This window comes from Schistocerca americana, chromosome 2 (genome assembly GCF_021461395.2).
Source record: "Schistocerca americana isolate TAMUIC-IGC-003095 chromosome 2, iqSchAmer2.1, whole genome shotgun sequence".
NCBI lineage: Eukaryota > Metazoa > Arthropoda > Insecta > Orthoptera > Acrididae > Schistocerca > Schistocerca americana.
Genome location: NC_060120.1, coordinates 404,954,036 through 404,981,755, shown reverse-complemented (window position 1 = coordinate 404,981,755; position 27,720 = coordinate 404,954,036). Strand labels below are relative to the sequence as shown.

Below are 27,720 nucleotides of genomic sequence, written 5' to 3'. Positions count from 1 at the left end.
CAACTTTCCGTATTTTTGTTACCGTTTCTTTGGCATACAGCATGTCATTGGCAATTGTATGAATGGCTGTTATTAAATGTAAACTTGGGTACATCAGGGCTATGCTGTTGGGAATTGCGTTAGTGTTGTGGATACACTTCTGGTGTGCACTAGATTGTTAAATTCCTTAAGCATTTATATGGATCATTTTACTGTTGAGTAGGACGTACAGTTTATTTGTCTTTTCACGCAATATGCAACACGTGTTATTACTTCTACTGAGGACGACAGGTATTTATCTGCTGAAATCAAGGTACAGTCTGTATAAACTTTTGACGTGAATCTGCTATCCAGTGTGATTCTCACTGTATCCATAATTCTACAGTTGTTGACTGCTGCCAATTTAAGAATTTACTGTGTAGCGTAAGATAGCATAGCTGTTAGGATGTAGAGTAAAAGCAAGTGTGCTATTTTCGTAATGACAGTTTAAGGACATACAAGAGCGTCAGCGATTACGGCGTTGGTCATTCGTGTGGAACAGATGGAGCAATGCAGACGTATTTAACTATGAGAAGTGACTGGGACGTGTTAGTGCAGTGTTCAAAATTTTATAACGACAAATAGGGGGCCTGTGAGATTCGCATGCATTGCCGGGTAGCAGGGCGTGGATTTACAATGATTTCAGCAAGTTAGCAAGAAAAAGGTTTGAACGCGGAAATATTTTCATGAATTTGCGATCGTTTTTCACTTGTGATTAACACTGGAGCGTTAGGTCTGAAAACGCATCGTTGAAAGTAGAACAATTTTTCAGTAGTCCACCGGGACTACTCATTGGTCGACGAGGTACACGACTCTTGTTTATTTATTAAAAAGCTGTAGCTGCTGTCGTTGCAGTGATTCCATTAAAAAACGGAACAAAATTTTATTTATATTTTAATCAAAATTTCATTATTTTTCATCGCATAATAAAATCCTACTCGCATTTTATTACTTCATTGACCAATAAAGTGGCGATTTACCAGTGTATAGCGAAAAGTGCATTGGTTGTCCCCTACGCGTTAAATGCAGCCAAATAATTAAAATCAGTTACTCGTTCTGAAACACAGGAACAGTTCTACGTGCACATATTCATTTTAGTTTTAGTCCTTACAGTTAAGTTTCTTGGGGATACTAATAGGTGACGTAATAGAAATTTGAGGGCGGATTTTATTCAGGACATTCGCGTTGGTTAAAATAACAAAACAATAATACAAAAGTTGTGTGCCCTCAACAATCTCCGATCTATAATCACACGCAAGATAATACAGATATGTTGCAATAACACTTGTATGGAAAATAAATAGTACGTAACTTTCCCAGTAAGTAACGGGTCTTAATTGCTCGCAGTTTCGCGCCAACACGCAGCTACACCGCTGCCACCATGGCGTTCACATCACGAAAAACTGTCAGCGCAGATCACTTCGTGGGGCATTGTTCGTGTCAATGCGCTGTGTGATTCAGGCTGTTCGTAACTTTATATACAGATTAGTTTAATAAATACATCCTAATGAGTTCATTGAAGAGAGATTTCGATCCATTTGCTAAATCCTATTTGACATATTGCTTAATTAAAAAACATTGGAGTAATAGGTGTCGGTGGACAATCCTAACGCAGCATCCGGTCACGACGTAGCATTCTCTGACGGCTCCATGTCAACTAAAAGCAAGAGCTCACTAAACTACTCTGTGCAAACAGAAATCTGCAGCTTTTCTTGATTGAGAACACCTATCGATCATTTTTTGTGCTGCCAGCTGCCTGCTATAATACATAAGGCGCTTCGAGTGACAAGAAAGTAGTGATGGCTGCAAGAGCTAGATATCTTACACTCTTAAAGCAGCGCCTTGCAGCCACATTCACCTTTGCTGTTGCCTCATGGGGTTGTCGTTTAAGTGGTGTCTTCACTCAGAGTGAGAGGACGAATTCTGCAGGGCCACACTGTGATAGTAGGGCGAATGAGGAAAATTCGGTGAGAAAGGTCAACATGACTACCTTAACCCTTTTCACAGTCTGTTTATTAACTCTTGTGTGGTCTGTAGTCATACGAACACTTAATCGCCGGTCTGTGTTCAATGCAACGCGCGTACTATGAACATTATCCTCTTTTCTGCTCGTGAATGGGCATCTGCGTGGGGATCGTCTTCCACAGGCTCACGACCTCCTTTGAAGCACTTGTGCCGGCTAGAAAACAGTGGCTTTTGATTTGCCTTCCAGACGTTTGTTGAGTCCTCCTCAGCGTCTCCTTAGCCGACTTTCAGATTAGCACACAGAATCTGATGGTGTAGTTCTTTAAATAGCATACATTTTTAAGCTTTAACTGAGCATATAGACAGGGTAGCACTAAAGCGATGTTGACTTCCCCTTGCCCTGAGTGCGCGTGGAAAGATCCCACTATGAGTTACAGACGATTTTTAAGGAGCAAAACATCTATCAAACATTGCGCATGGAATGTGCATATGGCACACCACGTTTCATTTGTTTCAAAACTGAAGATGTCATTTTCATGCGCAGAACATACAGCACGATCTGTTTTCACTTGTGGATGGAGTACTCATTTTATAGTCACACAGCACAACAAAAGTGAAAGATCATTTCCTTGAAAACCCATCAATTTCTCCCATTGGCAACGAAGGAGTTCGAAAGCGGAGCCAGAGTATTGAACATCAGGGAGTCCAAGTGTGAACTGAGTGCAGCAAAAGAGTATTAGGTGAAGAGATAGAGAAAGTGACGCCAGTACGAGTCGTGCAGGAACCAACGAACATGATGAACACCCATAAAATTGCAATACGCGAGTTAGAGAAGCAATCAAAACCAAGTATCTGAACAAAGAAGCGCGATATGAATTGGAAAACCTGTATAACTCATAATGTGATCTATTTTACTAAAACGGGGGTCAAATTGTCACCTACAGAAACCGTGAAGTATGCAGTCCCAATACTGCCAGAACACAAAGGGAAAGATGTGAATGAACATCGCTGTAGAATACCGGAAGAGAAAAAATGCCGAATAAATTAAGAACGTAGTTAATGGGATTATAATTGTTGAATGCACGTGTGTTGATTGTGCCAAGGAAATAAGACGCCAGTCGATTAGCAAAATAGGAATTCGTAACAGACTATGGAAACTGAACGAAATCTCTTTGGGGGAAGCCTTTTCCAACTCTGAAGTAAGTGAGGTATTGGACCATAAAGGATAGCCAAGAATTTTTCCACTTTAGATTTGGCCAGGGTACTATCTCATTTAAATGAACCAGTAGATAGGAGAAAAGACAGCATTCAGTGCAAATTTTCATTAACATGAATACAAAAGGATGTTGATGCGGCTTAAGAATGCACCAAGCACATTTCAGAATCTGATGACCATTATTCGGCAGGACTGCGAGGTACAAAATGTTTGCCGGCCGGGGTGGCCGAGCGGTTCTAGGCGCTATAGTTTTGAACCGTACGACCGCTACGGTCGCAGATTCGAATCCTGCTTCGGGCGTGGATGTGTGTGATGTCCTTAGGTTAGTTAGCTTTAATTAGTTCTAAGTTCTAGGGGACTGATGATCTTAGCAGTTAAGTCTCATACTGCTCAGAGTCATTTTACAAAATGTTTGGGGATTTAGATGACATAATTTACTATGGAAGTCTTAAAAGAACATAATGAGAATTGGCACAAATTCTTGGACGGGTGTACGGTACATAGATGAAAGCTACAATCAAATAAGTGCGAATTTCTGAGAAAGGAGGTAATACTCTTAGGACAGAGAACAAGCGATAAAAGTGTAGAGCCGAACGAGGGAAACGTGGAGAAGGTAAAGAACTTTACAGTTCCGAAATCCACCAAAGATTTAAAAGGATATTAATGGTTAACCAGATATTACCGTAGGTATATTCCAAAGTTTGGTAAGATTGCAAGTCCACTACATCAACTGTTGAGGACTGGAGTGCCATACGAAAGTGGAGGCCAGCAATAAGCAGCATTTCGGGAACTAAGAGAGAGATTTCTAAATCCTCCCATACTGAGCTACCCACATTTCGAGAAACCATTTATAGTGACTGTCGACATTTTAGCATCGCAACAATTCGAAAGCCACTGACGTGGATTTTCGGTGACGAAGATCCATCATGAAGGTTACTGAAACGGAGATTTAAACTACAGGAGTATTCTTATGACATTATGTACAAATCGGGAAAGCTTAATGCAAATGCAGATGCATTAGGTCAAATGCGGTCTGATGAAATAGAAGATATAAGCAAAAGTAAGGGACATATATTAATGGTGAGGGAAAATAAAGAGCAGGAAGAAGAAACCTTTGTTTCTGGTGCAGTGGAATGTGTCTCGCCGTTAATTTGTGGATGGGTGTGAGCAGGTGTGACACTTGACGTCACCGAATATCACCACCTACTCGCAGTCCATGTGAGTAGTGTTCTCACCGTGAGTACTGCTGGAGGGATAATGCTTTATTAAAACATCGGTGGCTAGGACACGTGTGCGAAGTACCATTCAGCCGCCAATCAGAGGGCTGTGAAAGCTTACGTGGGGGACTCGAGCAGGCTAGCGAGAGCTCTCTTTGTAGCCAGCTCTCGACATAACCAGACGTGCCTTCCTGCTCATCTTTGTTCTGGCACTGTGCCCCTCAGTCTGGCTATCGGCGGCCTCCCATGCGCCACGCTTTTACAACTGTACCCTTTACTGATAGCTTACTGGTAGTAAAATACAGCAAATTTGTTCGAACATCTCTTGCTCTAATTTATTAGTTTCCTTACATTCCAGGACCCTCACGTTCCGCCTCGACCATGTCCTCGATGATATCACTAACAGAAGTATAAGCAGTGGAAAAGCACGAAAAGAGGCGTAGAAGAAAGCGTTGGGAAGTGAGACAAGTGACAAAGGAGTACTTGTCTCTGAGCGAGACAAAGATGCCTCTAGTCATTACAGACACAGTGAAGACATTTGTGAGAAATGTAACATAGATATAGTAGGTCTGTTAGATAAGACAACGACTGGAAATTGGTGCTCGAGATTTCACAATAACCTAAGTAAATTTATAGCGGCAGTACCACTCGAGAAACAGGACGCCGAGACAGTGGTGCCGATATTTGTAGAGAAATTGTGTTTATGTAGGAAATTCTGTTAGTACTGTTCATCAACCAGGGATCGAAGATTTTGAGCCAAGTATTCAAGAGCGTATGTACATTATTAAGGATTCGGGAGAGATACAGGCCACATCATATCACTGACAAATAGAAAGCTGATGGAATATCTACTTCACAAAAGAGTTCTGTAGTAACTGGGATCTGTCGCTACCATATAGTATTTTTGTATTTGATACAACGCCGTAGCTGGGAACTAGAATGCGAGAAGTGAACCGAGTAGCATGTGAAAAGGTAAGAGAAGCGAAGAAAATGAGTGAGGCTCACTATTACCAGACGCATAATTCAAGAATATCTACAACAGGAGACTGGGTTGGTTTATAGTGCTTGATGAGACGGTAACAAAAAGTCATTCCAAGAAACTAGATTCGCATTCCAGAGGGCGGTAAGAAGTAATTACAATAGACCTGGCCAGTATCACAATTAAAATATCTAGAAACAAACAGATAAAAGTACTTATAAATCGGTTGAAATCTTATTATTAATGACAAGAAAAATGGAGAGCAGACACTAACAAGAGGAAACTTCTTTTACGAGAGCCATGGTTCAGTCTAAACAGATATCATTGTCATTTACCCTGCTAAATGGTCCATTGAGAGCCGAATCACGTGAAGACACGGTGGAGATCCAAAATTTGAAAGATACACCTGATATGCTTCTATCATCATGGCAAGATACAGATTACGAATATCGCATGGAAAAGTATAACGTACATTTACTTAATAATGCATGACGATTAATTCTATAGAGTGGACGGGATAGAGAACAGGGACGTCCAACAGTGCAGGGAAAGATTAAGCAAATTAAATATCACTGTGGCTGAATGTAACATTCTGAGTAATGACAGTAATGCAGCAAAATTGGAACAAAGCAGACACATAGTTCAGCCATAAATAAATAATAGCTCCACATCTAGGAGAAAAATTATCAAGTCTTCGAAACAATCCCTCTAACAACGAATTCACGGTATCAAGATACCTCTAGCACGCTAGTATCGATACGTCTGACGCTAATGTCGATACATCTGTCTATAAATGAAGTGCGTATTGGGCCTGAAGATGGCATTATTGAGATTCCGAAACAGGTTGTCTAAATAAAATTACTTCTCAAAATGTACTGCTGTTAGGCAATTTTCCTTGGTACAAATTCACCTACAAGGTGTGGGATTGTTAACATTCCATAAAAATTGCAAAAACTGGATTGCGGGTGTACGTCCAGTGCAGACTAATATCTCTAGGAGGGACATTGTTCCTAGTGTTATAATGTAACTCAATGGTCATAAAGAATTAGAGTGAAAACCAAACACAACAGAAGCACCATTAGCATTGCCATTAACACAAGCAGTTAGCGGTCTATAGGACCTGTAAGTAGCAATAATGAGATTGAAGTATGTCGAACAGCTGACTGATAACTAGCAAAGGGATATGTACAATGACAGAAGAGACCAACATTACTGTACACATACGTAGGCTTAATCTGAATTATAAAAATAGTTATTAGTTACTATTCTTTGTATTGCCCTTGTTGCATTATAGCCTGCTACTGACCATATTTACGTTTGTTAAGAATTTGGTTGCTGTGGATCCCCGCAAACACAAAAATTGTATGGAGAGTGTAGGATGAATTGATTTCGTCCTTCTACGGTGTATGCGGCAATATATCCCAATAGCCATTAGGCACATCAGCAGCTATTTATCGCCTCTTCATCAGTTACTTGGAAGTGGAGTGTAACACCTAGACAAAGTAACAGAAGGAAACAACTGACGACAGTGGAGGGGGGAAATTGATGTTCTCTCTGCTGTTGTAGCTGACCTTCGAGTTAGCTCCCGTACCATAGCACAAGGAAGTGACATGTGCCATGCAATCTCTCTCCATCAAGAGGTCCACGGAAAGGATTATGAGAATCGTGTTAACTTCTGTACATGAACATTAAGATAGGATACTCTATATGTACCATGTATATTGTATAGTAATGAAGCCACATTTACCAATCCCGGCCTGTTAAAGCGCCGAAACACGCACTATTGGTCTGTTGACAGTCCCCGTTTGCTCCGTCAGGTGGAATGTCGGCATCCATGGAGTCTAAACGTGTGGCGTAGGATAGTGAACCATAAACTCATTGGTCCTTTTTTCATAGAGCCAACGCTGAATTCGCACAAGTGTAGTCTCTTAACATACCATTTTCCACGGACTATAGAAGAAGAGTCTCATCAGACAAGGAGGGATATGTGGTACCAACATGATGGCTGTCCAGCCCATAGTGCATGAAGAACTACAGCATGTCTTCACGAATTGTTCCCAAATCATTTGATAGGACCTGTATCTTGGCTGGACCATTCCCCGTATTTGACATCTATAACATACCAACTACACCGAATGATACGCAACGACGTATTACTACAACCTGCTCGGACATCTAGTGTGAAATGCTACAACGTGTGCAGCAGTCTGTCCGTACCAGACTCGATATGTGTATTACCGCTGCTGGTGGTCAATTTGAACATTATTTGTACTGGTCAGTTGTTTCGTTATTGGTCAGACTCGGCATAACTAATGTATGCACTTGTGTTGTTTTTAGTGACCGCAATCACAGGTATTATGCAAGTGTAATTGTGAGAACTTTTCAAAATACGATATCTCTTTAACGACTCCCACTAGAATCCTGAAACAAACATCAGTGACATTCTAATTTACCCGACTTTTCGTCTGTTATTGTGAATAAGCATTATTGCATTTGAAAAGTGTATGTTTGCACAAAAAATACAATTACAAGTATTATTAAATTCTGTTGATTGGCTAACAATACAGTCCCCTGACTACCAACCCATGCTGTGATAACTGCTCAACCGTAGCACTTTCTGCAATATTTACGGTGCAAGTTTCAGATATAAGTTTGACACGACTGTTTTGGCGCTGGAAATTTTTGTCAGTCAGTATTTGTTAAGACTGGTTGGTTGATCTGGGGGAGGGGACCAAACAACGAGATCATCGGTCCCAAGGGATTAGGGAAGGACGAGGAAGGAAATTTTTCAAAAACAAAAAAAAAAAAAAACCATCCTGGCATTTACCTGAAGTGATTTAGGGAGATCACGAAAAAACTAAATCAGCACAGGCGGACGAGATTTTGAACGACCGGAACGCGAGTCCAAAGTGCTAACCTCTGCCCACATCGCTCGGTATTTGTTAAAAGTACTGTAGTTGACATACCCGAACCTCCTAGATTGGGAAAAGAGGAGATGATGATGTCACATCCTCAGAAAAAGAAGATGCAGGATATTTACAGAATATATAGTAGAAACTGAGTATGGATAAAATGTAACTAGATTATAAGAAATACAGTATAAAAAGGTACAACAATTATATTTGTAAATTTAAAGGAATTAGTGCCACATTGGACAATTGCTTATGATTTATTTAAGGTGGGATGCGTTATGGACGTCAGGATTAATGTTAGAGCTCCTAGTGTTATTGATATAAGGAATGTTACTGACGCTTTGAAAAGAATGGAAACTTTAGTAACTATTAAGGTACAGATATAGCACAGGAGAGACACGCTGCAAATGTATACAGGAAAGTGAGCAAGTAAACATTGCTGTCAGCACACCCTAGGCAAAAGTAGTACGCTGCGCCAGTCACGATCACTGCACGGGCAACGACAAGCTGTAAGTAATGGAAACTGAAATGGCCAGCTGACTGGGGCCAAAATTACGATGTCCTGGCACAAGTGGGACGTTACAGTACTGTTCAAGGAGGTTCGAGAAGCTTCTAGAAGGATTCCAGCCATTAAAAGTACTTTCAGTGAAAGTAAGGGAAGTAATACAGCCACAGGAAATTCCTACAAGACACTGAAAAAGCAGTATACAAATGGCAGTTAGTCAGTCTCGGCAGTAGAGGATGAGTTAATCAGTGAGAGAACTGACAAGCGAGTCACACAGCTGGAGCCATAGTCATCAACAGGGAACATCTAATTCATCAGAAATCATCACTGTAAAGTGACAGTTCGATGATGCTGCAGCAAACTATGAGAAAACTGCACACATTCGAACGAGGCACTGATTTTCTGATACGTATCCAACCACAATTCTTACAGGGAGTTTCCTACCAGTTAGTAAAGAACAATCTCTGTAGAGCTTGTCTCTAAACGTATCGAAGAGTAACAGTATTTCTGTGTGTGAGAATATACAGAGGTAACAAGTCCCACCTCAGACTTGTCTCCCAGCTTCTAGTTCCATGACTCGCAACGAGGAATAATTGGTAGTTTTCTGTGCATTGGAATAACGAGTACTGTCTCATACTCCTCTTTTACCTTCATTCAAGTATTTGGCTGTAGCATCGGAACAAGTCTCTAGCAAAGCATGTAATACTGAAGAACTTGGGTTGATAGAGTGAAAGAATTTCATCATTGATAGATAAAACGCCGCTGTATGTCACCTCACAAAGTTTGAATTATTAAAAACAGTCTTCTTAAACTGTATTTGGAAGTCGTGTGACTAGGGCCTGCCGTCGGGTAGACCATTCTCCGTGTGCAAGTCTTTCGATTTGACGCCACTTTGGCGACTTGCGCGTCGATGGGGATGAAATGATGATGATTAAGGCAACGTAACACCCAGTCCCTGAACGGAGAAAATCTCAGAATCAGCCGGGAATCGAACCCGGGCTCTTAGGATTGACATTCTGTCTACTCAGCTACCGGGGGCGGACTATTTGGAAGTTTCTGCAACCTTATTCACTTCCTGTAAGCTTCTCCTCCCCGTTACAAGATCACCCCTGCTAAATATCCTTGGAGACATTCTCCCACTCACTCGTTTAAAGGGAAGTTAGCAGATCTCAGCCTAAACTGTTGTCAGTGTGTCGATTGATCAATTTAGGCCACAGCTTCATACAAGACTGGTGGGATGCGACGCATTTTGTTGTGCTGCGAATTAAAGAGTAATTTTGGAAGTCGAACATCCTGTGACAATGAAAGCACAGTAACTGCTTGATTGCCTAAAAGATCTACGGGAAGCAACCCAACCTCAGTGTGTAACCGCACTCTAGCCTCATCCTAAAATTGTAATGAACCCTTTACTTAAGGTTGTAATACATGCTAATCCTAGTAAGTTTTACATACATACAAATGGTTAAGAGTTTCACAAAGATGGCCGCCGAGAGAGATCACAGGTATTTCCTTCGTCCGCTAAAAGAACATATTTAAGCGGATATAGTGCAAAATTTAAATTTTCTTTATTTCGTACACTCGCTGTAATGTCCGTTCTTGTCGCACAACAGAGTATTAGCGTCCCATTAGATCAGCTCCTTAAAAAAGCTTCGTGTTATCTGAAGTCCAGATAATCCCTACAAAACCCAAAATTTAGCGACAAACACAAAAACTTCGACCAAGTTTTCTTGATAGTGCAAAATTCGTTAAAAAAAGGAAACAAGGAAGGAACTGATAAAGATCAAAGGAGATAGAGATGGAGGAGGGTGTTTGGGAACTGGCAGCTGGTAGGAGGATAGGAAGAAAGAGAACGCGATCTGACAGTTTCACCAGTGTGTATTGTCCCAATAAAAGTGTAATTAAACGTTTCTAAATAGAATTTAACTAACACATTTATTATTGTTTACTAGTTAGATAGACGCGATGTAGACGTAAATTTTCCGAGTTGTAAACGTTTAAAAACCTGGCCAAACACGTTTGATACGTAAATTCTCTAAACGCAAACTAATTACTAACTCATTCTTCTGTCACTGTGGTTCTAAATCTGTACAAAAACAACCGCAACCATTCATAAGATCTTTGTATCGTTTTTTGTTTACATCTCACGTCTCTGAATAATTTAAAACATTCTTTCGAAACTAAACATGTGTGAGAAATGTAGAAGCTGTTGCCAATCTTGTAGAAAATATTTTCGCTGGAGTGGATGCAATTGGGGGGGGGGGGGGGGGGGTATGCTGGGAGAACGGAAGTGGCTCTCTCCTGGAACTGCGGAGTGTGTAGTAGGAACATTTTGATTGCAGAACAGGAAAGGAGAATCTGTGCCTTCGAGGCACAGTTGGAGGAAGCAAGGAAGGAACTGATGAGGATCAAAGGAGATAGGGGGGGGGGGGGTGGAGGGAGGAGAGTGTTTGGGAACTGGCAGCTGGTAGGAGGATAGGAAGAAAGAGAACGCAATCTGACAGTTTTATCATCAATGCCAAAAACAGGTATCTACCACAGCCAGAGTTAAGTGGAGAATAGCCTCAGGTAGAACGAAGAGCATAAAATGTGCAGCACATTTCAGTCGAGGCCGAGAAACCTAGGAGTGTACAAAGTGTTAGGAAGAAGGAAGTTCTGCTGCTAGGTAGCAGCCATAGGCGTAGTGTAGGCCCTCACTTACAGGAAAGTTTACAGGCAGCGTACCAGATAGAGGACAGGGTCTTTATGCGAGGACTTTACAAAAGAGGACCATGCAGTGATAGTGGATGGGGCGAGAAACAGTTTGGACAGTGGTGGGGCATATGACATAGGTCGAGACCTGGACAACATAGCTTCCCTGATTCATGGCACCAATGTACGCATCATTGAGCTGCTCCGGTATCATGATCAGCCACACCTTGATGGAACTGTGAGGTGAATGAATGTGGGGCTAGGGATGGCTCTGAGATCAGCGAACTTTGCTCATGGGTCTCTGGTGCCCGTCAGGACCATCAACAGATGGGGTTTCACTAGACATGGGCTACATCTGAAGAGGATTGGGAAGGGGATATTGGTACAGCTGATTCACGAAAGTATAGGGGGAGGATCTCATGCCACACTTGGTCAAAATACCTGTTGTCATGGGTAGGAAAAGTAAGTCTATTTTTTAGGATAAATCTAGACAGCAGGTTCCCCTGCCTACAGAATATCCCCAGCAATTTAAAAAATAGTGGAACAATCACTCACAACACAGATTTTAACACTCAAAATATTACACATACTATATGTCACAAATAAAAACAAACAACTGAAAAGGGTAACATGGTGCATTTCACAGATTTCAACTCCTCCATCAAAACATGCAATCAATAAAAAATAAAATACAACTATTAGAAGTTGAGCTCCAATCTTTGAACTGCACAGTAGTTTGTGTTACTGAGCACTGGTGTAGAGAGGCAGAAATCGAACATGTAATGTTATCATATGAAAGGCAAACTCTTACTGCAGAACTGCTTCAAGAGGTGAAGGATCATGCATTTACATCAGAAAGGGGACACAGTTCAAATCAAGACAAGACCTCATCACAGCAAGTGAAGACAAACACATTGAAATATCAGCTATAGAATTAACAGGGCTTGATATCACCAAGAAATTAATCATTTTCTGTGTGTATCTCCCAGTGGTAATGTGGACACTTTTGAATATACTAACAGAAGTTCTAGATAAAGTCACAAGTACAAAGGTCAACATAAATCTGTGTGGGGACATTAACAACAACACTAATATTATAAATGAATCAAGCAGCACCTCAAAAATATCCTTCGAAGTTTTGACATGTTCCTATTGGTCAATAGTGCAACAAGGGTTACTACAGTGACTGCATCTGTAATTGACTATGTGGCCACAAATATGGACAGGGAAAAATGTGATGCAACTGTAAAAGATCTTGGACTATCAGCCCATCTCGGTCAAATAACAACAGTAAAACCAGTCACCGAATCATTCCCTAAACTACAAGCCTATAAAAAACATCTATCAGAAATCAAAATAAAAGATTTTTCAAAGGAATTAGCAAAACAAAGCTGGGATGAAGTGTATAAGGAAACCAATGTGAATATGAAATTCTCTAAATGCTCCACATTATTTAAATTGAACTTTGAAAATTCATTTCCATAGGTATGCATGTCTGTATCAACATCTTCCAAAAACAGATGGATAACAGCAGATATTAAGAAGACCTCCCAAACACTCAAATATCTCAGTTCCATGAAAAAGAGTCACAATGATCCAGAACTCTTAAATTTCTATCACAGATACAAAAAGATCCATAGGATCTGATTGCAGCAAAAAAGTCATTTAATGACAAAATAATATATAATGCAGAGAGTAAAAGCAAAGCAGTCTGAGATTTTTTTAAAAAAGGGAACAGGGAGAGGCAAAGAAACACAGAACAGCATACTGCTAATAGAAGGGGGGATAAGGTAGTAAATGAACATAACACTTATCAAACTATGTAAATGAGCATTTTTCAAGTATTGCAGAGAGGCTACAACAGAAAATCCCCAAAACAAATATAATACCTGTAAATAATGTTGCACTATATAAAATGACGTTACTTCCAACCCCAGAGAATGAAGTCAATAAAACTGTTCAAAAAATAAAAAGTCAGTATTATTAGATGAAGTATGAATTTGTGTACCGAAACAATGTACAGAGATTATACAAGACTCCTTAATAAATATAATAAATTAATTCTTCACATCAGTGACATTTCCAGAGCGGTTACAATAGCCAAGAGTTGTACCTCTGCCTAAGAAAAGTGATGCAGAGGACATAGAAATTTACTTGCCCATTTCCCTGCTGTCACCATTCTCAAAAATAATAGAAGCAGTTATGAAAGACAGATTAATGAATTACCTGAATAAATACAACCAATTAAGCAAATCACAGTTTGGTTTCCAAAGTGGCAAAAATATGAAGTCAGCCATAGTAGAATTCACAAAAGTTGTACTTGACACTCTTGACAAAGAGGAGTGTGTCTCAGGCATACTTTTGGATCTTTCTAAGGCCTTTGATACAGTTGACCACAAGATTCCATTAAATAAATTAGGGACATTAGGAATAAGAGGGGTAGCTAATGACTTGTTTCGATCATGCCTAGCAGATAAGGTACAAAGAGTAGAGATAACATGTACTTCAAATTGATCTACATATTTAGTGAAACACTTATCAGAACCAAATACATTAGTACAGGGGTTCCACAAAGTAGCAAATTAGGACCAATACTATTCCTGATATACGTCAATGACTTTCCCAGTAGTGTTACTGGTGGTGAAAATATTCTCTTTGGTGATAACATCAATATTATAGTCACCGAGAAAGCTAGAGAACTCCTTGCAGAGAAAGCAAATGAAGCTGTCAAGGAAGTTTATGATTGGTCAATAAGCAATAAGGTGACATTGAACACAAGGAAAACTAATGCAAAGAATTTCAGTTTGAAGAGGGAAAATGACAATGTTAAATCAAATGTAGATACCACCTCTGTAGTCTGTGTAACAAATGCAAAGTTTCTAGGAATGAATATTGATTCTCAGTTGAAGTCCTGTGAACACAGAAATGCAACTGCAAACAGAATGTCATCAGCAAATTATGGCCTTGGAATCCAATCACCAGTGTGTAACATGCAATGTCTTTTAGTTACAACTATTCATGTGTACACTCAATTCTTAGCTATGACATTCTTTCTGGGAGAACAAATGCAAAAAATATGAACACAATTTTCAAACTCCAGAAAAGAGCCATAAGAATCATAACCAAAAATGGTAGTCAAGCTCATTTTAAAGATCTGTTCAAAACACTGTGTATTTTAATTTCTTCATGTGAATACATTCACCAGTCAGTGCTACACATAAAAAAACAACATTGGTAATTACTACACAAACAGTTCTGTCCATGACCATCAAACAAGAGCTAGACACAACTTACATTTGCCAAGAAAAAACAAACATAAAACTCAAAACAGCATTTTCTACCAAGGGATGAAACTACAATAAATTACCAACAGAGATAAGGGAAATTTCAAAAATATGCTTATTTACAAAGGCAGTTAGAAAGTACCTGTTATGTAATATATTTTATAAATTGTAAGATTAATTAGATAAAACTGAGTAGTTACGCAAATAAATAATAATAATGGTTATGAAACATCCAACATTCCACATAACACATTAACACTACGTTTTTTCCCTTCTTTTTTCATTTCTAGAAAACTTACCCCCAAGCTATGTGTTGCACAGTGCTAAAACCTGTTCCTCTTTCTGAGCTCAACGTCTCATTCATTATGGTGTGATACTGACTCAGTTTTTCAGGATAGCTAATGGGAAATTGTGGTGCAGAAAAGGGCCCAGGGATTGTGTGTTTGAGTGTTTAGTGAGTGAAGTGTTATGAAACAGTGTGGGTATAGTTTGTGCAGTGATTGATAATGAGATATGAGTGAACAGTGTGGTATTACATTATTTAATAAGTTATTTGTAAAAACAGTATTGTATACCTGGAGTAAATCTAATGATTGTCTTTAACTAGAAGTCTGTGAATGTAAGTGTATACAAATTAGCTTATTTTAAATTGGTCTAAGCTTTTAAATACTTTGACATGTCCTATAACCTTGTAAAAAGAGATCTACAGGTGAATAAAGCTATTACTACTACTATTATTGTAGTAGTATTAGCTTTATTGATCTGTAGATCTCTTTTTACAATCCCGACTTGCCACACAAAATTCAGAGATTGATCAGGGAGGATTTTAGGTATCTCATCGCCTGTGGTGGCTAATTAGAGAGTAATAATCTGCTTGGGATTTATTCAGTTTATAACTTAAATTAAATTTGTTTCTGTTGAAATTTCTTTACAACAGTAAAAGAGCTGTGCACTTCAATGGGGATGTTTATTTTATTCATAGTTGAGTGCTTCAGTATGCCCATGTATGTATATATTTCAGTCTTCAGTGAGACCATCTCCTCCTTCAACCTTCTCCCTGTCTGTCTACTCCTTCCCCCATCATCCATCTGCACCTCCCATCTATCTTCATCTCGCCCCCTCACATTCACCTCACCTTACCCCTCAGTACATCTCCTCCTCCCCCTCTCTCAGTCCATCTCCTTCTATCCTGTCTCTCTGTCCAGCTCCTCCTCCACACACTCTCTGTCCATCTCCTCCTCTCTTGTCACTCTGTCAATCTCCTCCACACACCCTCTGTCCACCTCCTCCTCCCCCTTCACTCTCACTTTCCATGTCCTGTTCCCTTTCTACTCACTAACCCACATCCTCTCGTCCCCCACCCCACCATCTCCGTCCATCTACTCCTAGCCCCTTTGTCCCTTCAGTTTATCACTCCGGTACAAAGAGGAGTTTGCTGCTTCTTATACCCACAGTATCTCTTTCCAGATAGTAGGTAATATGTATACAAGTTTCGTTCACATCGCTCCAGAGGGTTTAAGAGGAGTTCTATACCTAAGGCCTTGACTATGAACGCATGTGTCACGTATATTAAAAATGTATTTAACTATGTTTTACACATACATCACCTGTAGCTCTAACGAATTCCACCCAGTAAATTCACTTTCATGCAGCTCAATATTTATAACGTCGTAATCGTCTGAATTATGAGTCGCCACAGTGATATGAATCTGCAGATACATACAGTCATACATGGGAATAGTGTGCACGAAATGTGTTGCGAATATAGTTAGTTATAAAAAAGTAATCAATTAAAAGGTCATGCCTGATGTTTCAGTTTCACTGCATGAATAGCAAAAATGTTTTGGGCGATGAACGTTTTATATTTCACTATTTTGTGGGCCTTATCGGCTAGAAAAAGCTTCGAAAAATTCTAAAGTATGTGTAAAGTCGGTTGCACGTAGCTAAGTACCCTCATTCACAAATATTGGATGAATATATTCTGGCTATTGGCGCTACGTGGCCTATGCTTCTTTTCATCCCCCCCTTTTTTTTAGGAGATAGGTGGTTCTTACCCCCACAGAGTTTCTTTTAGGACAGTAAGTGATGTTTGTACCACGTTTGGTTGAGCACTATCCAGTAGTTTATCAGGAGATGAGCAAGCACACATGTCTATGGATTCATTATGAAATTGAGTGTACTATAGACACCCATGTTCTCCAGGATGACAATAACTGTATTGACTGGGTTGCATGTATATGTTTATGATGTAAAAAACAGTTAGGAATCCCATCTTGCCTCCAATGGTCCAGTAAAACACCCGTTCTTAATCCAATAGTAAATGTCCATGATTGTTTGCAGTAGCAGTGAACATCCCCTCAAGATGATAATACTATGCGATCGATGTCTTCATAATTTAATGTCTCTTCTAGATAAGTCAGATATGATTAGTAATCTCTTTCTCTCTGATTTGAGTCCATTACCAGAGGCACAGAAAATGTTACACGATAGCAGTGTAATGTTTTTTAAGGGTAGTATTGTCTACAGTGTGCTTATACTCGAACAGCTCTTAACAGTATCGCATCTTCAGGAGTGTCGCAAAATACACTGGATAAGTAGAATCATTGGGTGAGACGCACCAGAAGCTTACATCACATATGAGCAGCTCGAAACAAATCTCGCAACCTGCGAGTAAGATCTTTGGTGAACAAAATTGGTTCAAAAGTGTAACTTTGATTTTCGTGTTAGTGTGGACAGAAGACACATTTTTTGTTCAGGTAAGCCGAAAGGTTTTATCGTGTAGTTACATAATTTTAGTACTAAGGCTTAGTTTGAACAATATTGTGGCAGTTCTTTTACTGCAAGCTTGGCAAATGTGTGGACATGGAACTAACCTAAAATGACCTCAGATTTCGCCACCTACAGATAGACGTTGGGGTGGTCCGTCTTTCCCAGACAATCGGGAGAGATGGACCACTGTTACTTGGGAGAGATACAACATTTGTTTTAAAGTGACAGTGATGGGGCACAATTATATTTAGCTTCAAGGCATGTTGAATAATTCCACTGAAGATGGCCGCAGTCTCAGGCGATAGTTATTTGTCGGAAGATATATCTATGTCAAGAAAGAAAAACAAGAATCTCACACACAGGCCAACAAATCTGCTCAAAATACATCAAAACACCTACTGATTCCAAGGACGTCAAAAGAGCATTCTTATTGCATAGGTCAAATTCTTTCAATGACACAACTTAGAACTCCACTGCTACTATTCCTAGAGCTTCCATCAATAACACCTCAAAACTGACTACTTCTAAGCAAAAACAGACGAAATTCTGGGTAGTCGTTATACTGATAAAACTATGAATTTTAAGACGAAGACAGCATTTGTATCCAAATGGCTGAACTCTTCTGAAAACATTGAATCTCTAAAGAGGGATGGGGAGAGAAACAGAAAAAAGGTACAAAAATACCACCAACTCCTGACGAGAAAACGAAAGTAAAACAAAAAAGAAATAACATATTGCTCGTGGGCTCGTCAGGTGCAGACATAGTAGAAGATTACGAAAGAAATTCGATGAGAGAGAGAGATTGTGTTTCCTGTTCACAATGGTCATATGAATGTAGTTCAGCAACTGATAATAAGTGTAATTGCTGTGGTAAGAGGAAGACAAGTTAATGCTGGAATAAAAGGAACAGCTCATTAGAAAAGCCAATGTTCAATCATGGTTTATAATAAACTGATAAATGTTTTTGGACTAAAATATTTAATAGCATAGTTCTGTATTCATTACAACATATTCCAGATAAAAATATGAAAATTTAACTGTCTCATTTCTTCATCTATATCCATTTTTATATGGTCCATCTTTCTCGATACACTTGTCCATCTCATCCATATACGAATGGGTGAGATGCACCGCTCATTTACATTTTCATTTTATCGTATCTTTTGTATTTTAAATGGCAGTGCCTTAGTATATATTGTACCTAATTTTATCTCGCACTTTAAGAATATGGAGGCAGGAGTTATAAAAAGTTGAAAAACAAACAAATTTTCGGTTGAAGGAAAAAAGTGGTCCAGCTCTCCAGCGCTAATACCAGAATGCGGCGAAAATCGGTATATGTAAATCTACAAACAGACGAATTAATATAATTTCAGAAAAAATGTACGATATATTTAATAGGCGGAGTTTCACAAATTGTCCAGGTTAATAATTTGTTAGTCCACCGCTGGCTCGTGTGCTAGGAGTTGTTTGGCTTTGGTTGCTGGATTTGCTGGATGTCCTCCGAAGTAATATCGAGCGTAAATCTGTGCGAGCGGCGCATTACATCGTCAGCATCCGGGGATAGATAGAGGGCCCGCCCAGAAGGGACCCGAAGTTCTCAACCAGGAAGAGATCCGGCGACGTTGCTGGCCAAGGTATGGTTTGGCAAGCACGAAGACAAGCTGACTTGATAGTCCAGTATTGCTTGCCATGAAAGGCTACAAAACAGGGCGAATAATATCGTCGACGCACCACTGTGCTCTAAGGGTGTCATGGATGACAATGGTAGTGTCCTGCTGTGGAAAGAGAAGGTTTCCCTCTGCTGTATGGGGAATCTCTAAACTACGTCTACGGTGTGTGAACTCATGTCTTGAGTAGAAATACTTCAGTACTTCAGTGATGAGTCCCGCTTCAACCTGAGGCCTGATGGACAGCGAAGACGTGTCTGGAGACCCCCCAGGCAGCGATGGCATACCAACCTGACGTTAGCCCATTATATTACCCGAATACCAAGTCTGATGATCTGAGATACAATTTCTTTTCATAGCAGGTCCACTTTGGTCGTCATCTACAGCAGCCTTATAGCACAGAGGTAAGTCGACGATATTCTGCGCCTCGTTTTGTCCCCCTTCGCGGGAAGCCAACCTGGGCTTACATTCGGCAAGAATGTCTACTGCTCGTATTTTATGAGTCATCAGTTTGTAACTGGTGTGATGCATTCCTCCACGAATTCCTCTCCTGTGACAAGCTTTTCAGCTCACTGTCGCAATTGCACCCTACGTTCACATTTACTTTCTGGATCTATTTCAGTCTCTTACTTCCTCTACAATTTTTACCGTCTACAGCCTCTTCTAGTACGAAGGAAATCATTCCCTGATGCCTTAACAGATGTTCTATCACACTATCCCTTCTCCCTGTCTTACTGTTTGCAAAACCCTACCTTGACCAACAAGGTCGACGCATCTCTCCCAGAGTGACAACGATTGGAACTTTATGGGCAGGGCCCTCCAAACATCTCTGTATTTTGATGGCAGGATCTTCCAAACATGTCTGTACTTTTATGTAACCCGCCAATTGGACATAATTTGGCACGATATATCTCAGACGGACATCCAACAACACCATCAGTCAACGCCAAGCTGAATGACAGGCTGCAATAAGGTCTAGTGGTGAACCAACGCATTACTTTCTTGTTGAATTCGTTCGGCTTTTTCTCTTGAGTAAATCATCTATGTTTTCTGAACCTGTAATAATTTGTTTGAGTCTACATGTACTTCTCATCTAACGATTTCTGTCTCATTTTAAGAGTATTACGGCGGAAAGGCAGAGCGTGTGTACCTGGAGCTCCCATATGCAGCGGATCTGCCGCGGCGGCTCCGCGTGTCCGAGAGCCTCGTAGTGCGGGAAGAGCAGCTCGCCCTCGGTGGCGGGCGCGAGCAGCGGCGGCCCGCACAGTGGTCCGTGCACGAACTGGTAGCGCGCCTCGAACAGCGGCGCCGGGTGCTTGAAGTAGCTGACGGCGGCGTGCGCCGCGTCGACGCGCAGCTCGAGCGCCAGCCGCTCGGAGCGCGACACCACCGACGCCGGCGGCTGCTGCGCGCCCCCGTGGCACAGGCAGCGGCTGGTGGCGCCCTCCGGCTGCGGCTCGGTCCACGCGGCCGGCGAGTACGCGGCGGAGACGGCGGACGCGTTGCCGCCTGCCGCGTCACCTGCTGGCTCCCACACCAGCAGCTTGTCCACGCGGTCGCTCCAGCAGTCCGTGCACGACACCGCGCTGTACGGGTGGTCCTGCAAAAGGGCAAGGAAAGTGCTCAACACTGAACATCAGCCGGTGCATTTACATTACACCAGACGTAGAAGTACACAATGTGGTCAAAAGTATCCGGACCCCCCCCCCCCCCCCCCCCCGAAAAACATACCTTTTTCATATTAGGTGCAGTGTGCTGCCACCTTCTGCCAGGCAATCCATATCAGTGACCTAAGTAGTCATTAGACATCGTGAGAGCAGAATGGGCGCTCCGTGGAACTCACGCACTTCGAACATGGTCAGGTGATTGAGAGTCACTTGTGTCACGTGTCATATGTATGTATGAGAGATTTCCACACTCCTAAACATTCCTAGGTCCACTTTTTCCGTTGTGATTGTGAAGTGGAAACGTGAACAGCCACGTACAGCACAAAAGCGTACAGGCCGACCTCGTCTGTTGACTAACAGAGACCACCCACAGTTTAAGAGGCTCGTTACGTGTAATAGGCAGACATCTGTCCAGACCAGCACACAGGAGTTCCAAACTGCATCAGGATCCACTGCAAGTGCTGTGACAGTTAGACGGGAGGTGAGAAAAATTGGATTTCATGGATTAGCGGCTGCTCATAAGCCACACATCACGCCGGTAATCGCTAAATGACGCCTCGCTTGGTGTAAGGAGCGTAAACATTGGACGACTTGAAACGTCCCCTTTAAACAATTATACATGACTGTGCTTAAACTGACACACAATATTTTGTTAGCGCAACGCAATCTGACTTTCAAAATTCCCTACAAAAGAATGGCCCTGACTAACATTAAACTATACCTTTTAACAAATCACTTACCTCACAAAAATCTTCGCTGCTCAAGCTACTGCAATACAGCGAGCGCCACTACTGCCAGCTAAATAAAAGATTCAAACTATGGAAGGCACTAACTACTGATAGGGATAGTTAGCAAATGAAAGATATTACTAGAGAACAAACAATGTATTTACCTTGATATCTTCATATATAAATAAAGCAGTTCATGACAAATTTCAAAACTCCGCCATCTCTCTCCCCACATCCACCACTGCTGGCGGCTCACCTCCCACTGCGCAACGCTACGCGCTGTTCACATCCAGCTGCCGCTGCCCAACACTACAATGGCAGACAACAATGCAAACTAGACACAGACTGCACACAGCACAGCTAGTGATTTTCATACAGAGGTGGCGTTACCAATAAAAGAACCTAAACAGCCTACTTACATAGCCCCCATGCTCCCCACAAAAAATTTTACAAATTGGATTGGGCAGTGGCCAATACAGATTTGAAAAAATTTTTCATAATTACAATAACAAAGAAATCAAATGCACACACTTATTGATACGAGATGGCGGAGTTTTGAAATTTGTCATGAACTGCTATATTTATATATGATGATATCAAGGTAAATACATTGTTTGTTCTCTAGTAATATCTTTCATTTGCTAACTATCCCTATCAGTAGTTAGTGCCTTCCATAGTTTGAATCTTTTATTTAGCTGGCAGTAGTGGCGCTCGCTGTATTGCAGTAGCTTGAGCAGCGAAGATTTTTGTGAGGTAAGTGATTTGTGAAAGGTATAGTTTAATGTTAGTCAGGGCCATTCTTTTGTAGGGAATTTTGAAAGTCAGATTGCGTTGCGCTAACAAAATATTGTGTGTCAGTTTAAGCACAGTCATGTATAATTGTTTAAAGGGGACGTTTCAGACTGAAAAGGGGAAAAACGTTGCGTGGAGTGACGAATCACGGTACAGACTGTGGTGATCCGATTTCAGGGTGTGGGTATGGCGAATGCCCAGTGAACGTCATCTGCCAGCTTGTGTAGCGCTAACAGTAAAATTCGGAGGCGGTGGTATTATGGCTTGGTCGTGTTTTTCTTGGAGGGGGCTTGCACCCCTTGATGTTTGGCGTGGCACTATCACAGTACAGCCTTACATTGATGTTTTAAACACCTTCTTGCTTCCCACTGTTGAAGAGCAACTCGGGGATGGTAATCGCATCTTTCAGCACGATCGAGCAATTGTTCATAATGCACGCCTGTGGCCGAGTGGTTACACGACTATAACATCCCTGTAATCGAGTAACCTGCACAGAATCCTGACCTGAATCCTATACAATATCTTTCGGATGTTTTGGAACGCCGACTTTTTGCCAGGCCTCACCGACCGACATCGATACCCCTCCTCAGTGCAGTACTCCTTGAGGATGGGCTGTCATTCCCCAATACACCCTCCAGCACCTGATCGAACGTGTGTCTGCGAGAATGGAAGCTGTCATCAAGGCTAAGGGTGGACCAACATCATACTGAATTTTAGCATTATCGATGGAGGGGGTCACGAGCCTAAAAGTCATTTTCATCCAGGTGTCCGGATGCTTTTCATCACATAGTGTACGAAACCGGAATTAGGTTGCAGTAATTACAGGTCTGTTGTTTGAAACTGATGAACAATATTTTATCTCCACTGCTATTTACATATTTCTCCCGACTCTCCGGCAGGCTCTGAATGCAGGCTATGAATTCAACGACAAAGAAACTGCTCTTCTTTTGAAGCAAACCAGTTAGCGAGCCCTTGTCGTACATTTTCATACGAATTGAAGCGTTGTTCGGGGAAATAGAGTAACAGTGATGCAAATAGATGATAATCGGACGGACCCAAGACTGGAGAAGAAGTTGCATGCCCTAATATTTCGCAACTGAAATCCTCGATCCTTTCCCTGAGCTGTTTTCCTGCGTGTGATGGGGCGCTATCATGGAGCCACATGACTTCGTGTGGCGTTTTACTTTATTCCGGTCGTTTTTTACGTAATACTCGATTTAAATCGATCATTTGCTTTTGGTATGGATCAGTGTTTACAATTTTGTCATGTTTTAGCAGCTCATAATAGATGACACCCTTTTGATCCCACCGAATACAGAGCATTGTTTCTTTCCAAAGCAATTTGGTCTTGCAGTGGATGTAGATGGTTTGCCTGGATTCACCCATAATTTATGTCGCATAATATTCTTAAAATATATCAATTTTTCATCATCTGTCCCAATTCGATGGAGAAAGGACTTTCTTTTTTATCTGTCGAGCAGCGTTTCAAAAGTGGTCTTTCGATTTGCTTATGGTCTTTCATTCAGGTCATGCAGAATCTATTTTCCCACGTTCTGCACCTTTTCCATAGCTTTCAACTGAAGAAAAACGGCTTTCTATGCTATATTCAATTGTTCTGCTTGTTCCTGTTGAGTTTATCATCTGTATCCAATAGGACCTGAAATTTGTTGTCTTAGAACTTTCTCGGTGGTTTCACGGGCTCGTCGATTCTCACGTCAAACTCACCACTTTTGAATGTTTTGAACCAGTCGAAACATTATGTTTTCCCAAGAGCTTGTTTTCCGGAAGCTCGTCAAGTACTCGATGCGATTCTGCAGCAGTTTTCTTCAAATGATAACAAATGCTGTCCACAAATCGTAGCTCGTAGGCAGAAGCCTCGACATGTTTACGGGTTTGAAACACGTACCAATGTATGTAACTTGGGTTACTGCGTGTTGACATTCATCGTCACCCGTTACAGGAAGCAGATGGCGCTGTAGACGCGCTCTCACGGACCCTGCACTGACTGTTAGAAGCACCATCTATAGGCAAATTCCAGTTCCATACTTCTACACTTGGTACATTCGTGTGCAGATTTTTAGGATAGAACGACAGTGTGACGGTCGAAAAAACTCGAAATTTTTTTATTATGGAATTCGAATGTATATACATTGAAGAATTATTCCGGAAAAAATAATGCGGAAACTCCAAAAAGTAACGATTCTGTGAGCGTTTGAAGGTGAGCGTGCACTACACGCCGCGGCGCTATAGAATCCGATGCCAAAAGTCGTTACCGATGCCACCACCCCTATTTATGCCGACTGGAGTAAATCTACTGAAACGTTGTTTGGGTGGTTTCACTCAAAATGTGAACGAAAGTTTGAACAGTCTCATTTGTAGAAACGCTCCAAAAACAACATCCTGTCGAAGCCAGATTGTCAACATTGCTTCAAATTTGGCAATATGTCTATTCAGTGTAGGCCATACTCCATTAATGCACGTGGCAAATGGGCTTCAAATCAAAATCGGCAATGAAATGCACCGGTTCTGTGAGGACAGGGACGCCAGCGGCGATGTGCCCAGCCACGTAAAGGGCTTTGAAGACAAAAATGTTCACATGTGCGTGAAATCTTATGGTACTTAACTGCTAAGGTCATCTAAGTAACCTAAATTATCCTAAGGACGCACACCCATTCCCGAGGGAGGACTCGAACCTCCGCCAGCCACACACTTTGAAGACAAAACTGAGTGCTTATCAGGTCAAAGTAGCAACAAGAGGCCATCCACTATCCGGGGCGATAGTAATTACGGACCAGGAATCGACGGTATCCCGTATGTTTCAAGCTTCGTCCCTTTTTTTATGTGACGAACACTTGTCAAACTTTAAACGCGTTTTTCTGAAAACCGTGTTTTTCGAGCGTGGTTCTCGCTACCCACGCTACAATTTTTATCTCATTTTAATGATTGTTAATGTCCCTTGAAGCAAATTGAAATTCTTCAATTCATCGTAGCCGATTTTTTATGTTGATATTTATTATTTTTTCGGCCAAAAAGATGGTTCCACAAAAGATGGGTACAAAAACTGCCCAACTGCCCATTTTTCAAATACCTATATTTCGCAGTTTTTTTTCTTTTGCAAATCCCTACGATGAAACAGCATTAAATCTGTAAGAATCAGGGTGATATTTTAATTTCCTGCTTCAGATAACCGCAACCGGAGTTACAGCAACAACCGTCCATCTACTTCCTTTTAGATCTGCCTCAGGAAAATCCCAATTACACAGTGAAGATACTAATTTTTGCAATGAAAAAATGCCAATTAGAAGTTCTATGTATGCTGTATTCATTTAATCAGACCCCATTTGTTCTCTGCATTCCAGTACGGAGAAAAAAAAATCCTGAATTTGAGCTATAATTTCGTCCGTCACCCACTCGTTGGCCCCTTAAGGTCGGAAGGAACTTTCACATGATGTGTCACTATGAAGGAACACAGCTCTATGAACATTGCGCCGTACATTGGAAAGAACTGCTATAGTGTTGTACAGAAGATGACAAAGAAATACGCATAGAGTCGATCAGAAATGACATTTTTATTCAAAGAGAAAAATTACACAGAAGTCATCGCGATTCATGATGGCTGGGTTAGGTTAATGTTTAACGTCCCGTCGACAACGAGGTCATTAGAGGCTGAGCGCAAGCTCGGGTTAGGGAAGGATTGGGAAAGAAATCGGCCGTGCCCTTTCAAAGGAACCATCCCGGCATTTGCCTGAAACGATTTAGGGAAATCACGGAAAACCTAAATCAGGATGGCTGGAGACGGGATTGAACCGTCGGCCTCCCGAATGCGAGTCCAGTGTGCTACCACTGCACCACCTCGCTCGGTGATCCATGATGGTCCCATGGATATTACGAAAGAGGGTACCCAGTTGGTAACAGAATGTGTGATCACCACCGACCGCAGCGCGTCCTCTGCAACATGCTATCAATGTTGTGTGATGGCGGGCTGGGTGTGTGAATGGGTTCTCTATAGGCGAGAGCCAGTTTGATTTTGTTAATTACACGCCGCGAGAGTAATTGATTTGGTTGGTTTACTGTAAAGTCTGTGATCTTGTTTCTATTATTCTGTGAACGTAAATGATTCGGTTTATGCAATTTTATAACGAGAGTTAACTTTTAGTTTTTATGCGTGAGAGTGATTCATTCCAACGTTTTTTGTACAGAAGACTGTATTGAGATACATTGCGTAGGTAGTAATGTAGACAGTCGGTGACGGGAGTACTCATAGAACAATGTTTAGATCTCTAGGTGATATCATCGTGTCCTGTGGTTAACTCCAGAAGCTGTATTTACTGTCTTTTTCTGTCTGTGGCCAATGCTCATGTATGTTATCCATCTATGCACCACAGAGTTATTCGCGCGTAAACAGTTATTTATGAACGAGACCGCGAGTGTATGTTTGTTCCAATCTTCTATTAGTCCATCTTCTCCTTAACCGTCCCTCTGTTCACATCTTCTTTTCTTTTTCTATTAATGTCCTCCTTTCCCCTCTTCTTATCCGTGTGATCCTCTTCGCCTTCTCTTTCCACTTCCTCTTCCCCTCTCTCTGTCCAGCTCGTCGTCCCTCCTACTTGTATCCATCTTCTTCTTCCCCGCTCTCTCTGCCCAGCTCCACATCCTTCTTCTCTCTCAGCATTATCAGCCTTACCCCAGTAGGGGACTGGCAGTTTTTACCGCATAGTATTACTTTCCTCACCGTTGCTTATATGCGTACTATAGTTGGTTGAAAACGTACCTGGGTCTTAGGATAAGCTTTCTATCCGAATCTTTGCCTGCGTATGCTTATGTCAAATGTATTTCACATGTATTTAACAGCCGGCCGCGGTGGTCGTGCGGTTCTAGGCACTGCAGTCCGGAACCGCGGGACTGCTACGGTCGCAGGTTCGAATCCTGCCTCGGCCACGGATGTGTGTGATGTCCTTAGGTTGGTTAGGTTTAAGTAATTCTAAGTTCTAGGGGACTGATGACCTAAGATGTTAAGTCCCATAGTGCTCAGAGCCATTTGAACCATTTTGTATTTAACATGGTTCACAATTATTTTACACATATTTCACCGCTATGTGTAAAGTATTTCACTCTGCCGTTTCGTTTCTAAGCAGCACAATGATTATGAAGTCGTATTTTCTGAACCATTGTTGTGAAATAGAGTTCGCAGTAAACAAGTAATGCATTGAAATAAACAAGTAATATATTAAAACGTCGCGCTTCTTGCGGTGGTTTTACTGAACAACGAAAATGTAGTAACGACTTTTTTTTCGTAGATCCTCAGCGAGAAAA

At 41.3% G+C, this 27,720-nt stretch overlaps 1 protein-coding gene and 1 non-coding gene across 2 annotated transcripts in view; both read right to left on the bottom strand.

Moving 5' to 3' along the window:
- LOC124594052 (cubilin-like) overlaps positions 1 to 27,720 on the bottom strand; it is a 390,054-nt gene that overhangs the window by 7,887 nt on the left and 354,447 nt on the right. The window contains exons 8-9 of the mRNA XM_047132402.1: positions 20,713 to 20,820; positions 20,371 to 20,664 (exon numbers count right to left, since the gene is read on the bottom strand). Of these exons, the coding sequence (XP_046988358.1) occupies positions 20,371 to 20,664; positions 20,713 to 20,820 (402 nt within the window). The remainder of the gene's footprint in view (positions 1 to 20,370; positions 20,665 to 20,712; positions 20,821 to 27,720) is intronic.
- Trnaa-cgc lies at positions 26,194 to 26,265 on the bottom strand. The gene has a single exon. It is a non-coding gene; the product is annotated as a tRNA-Ala (tRNA).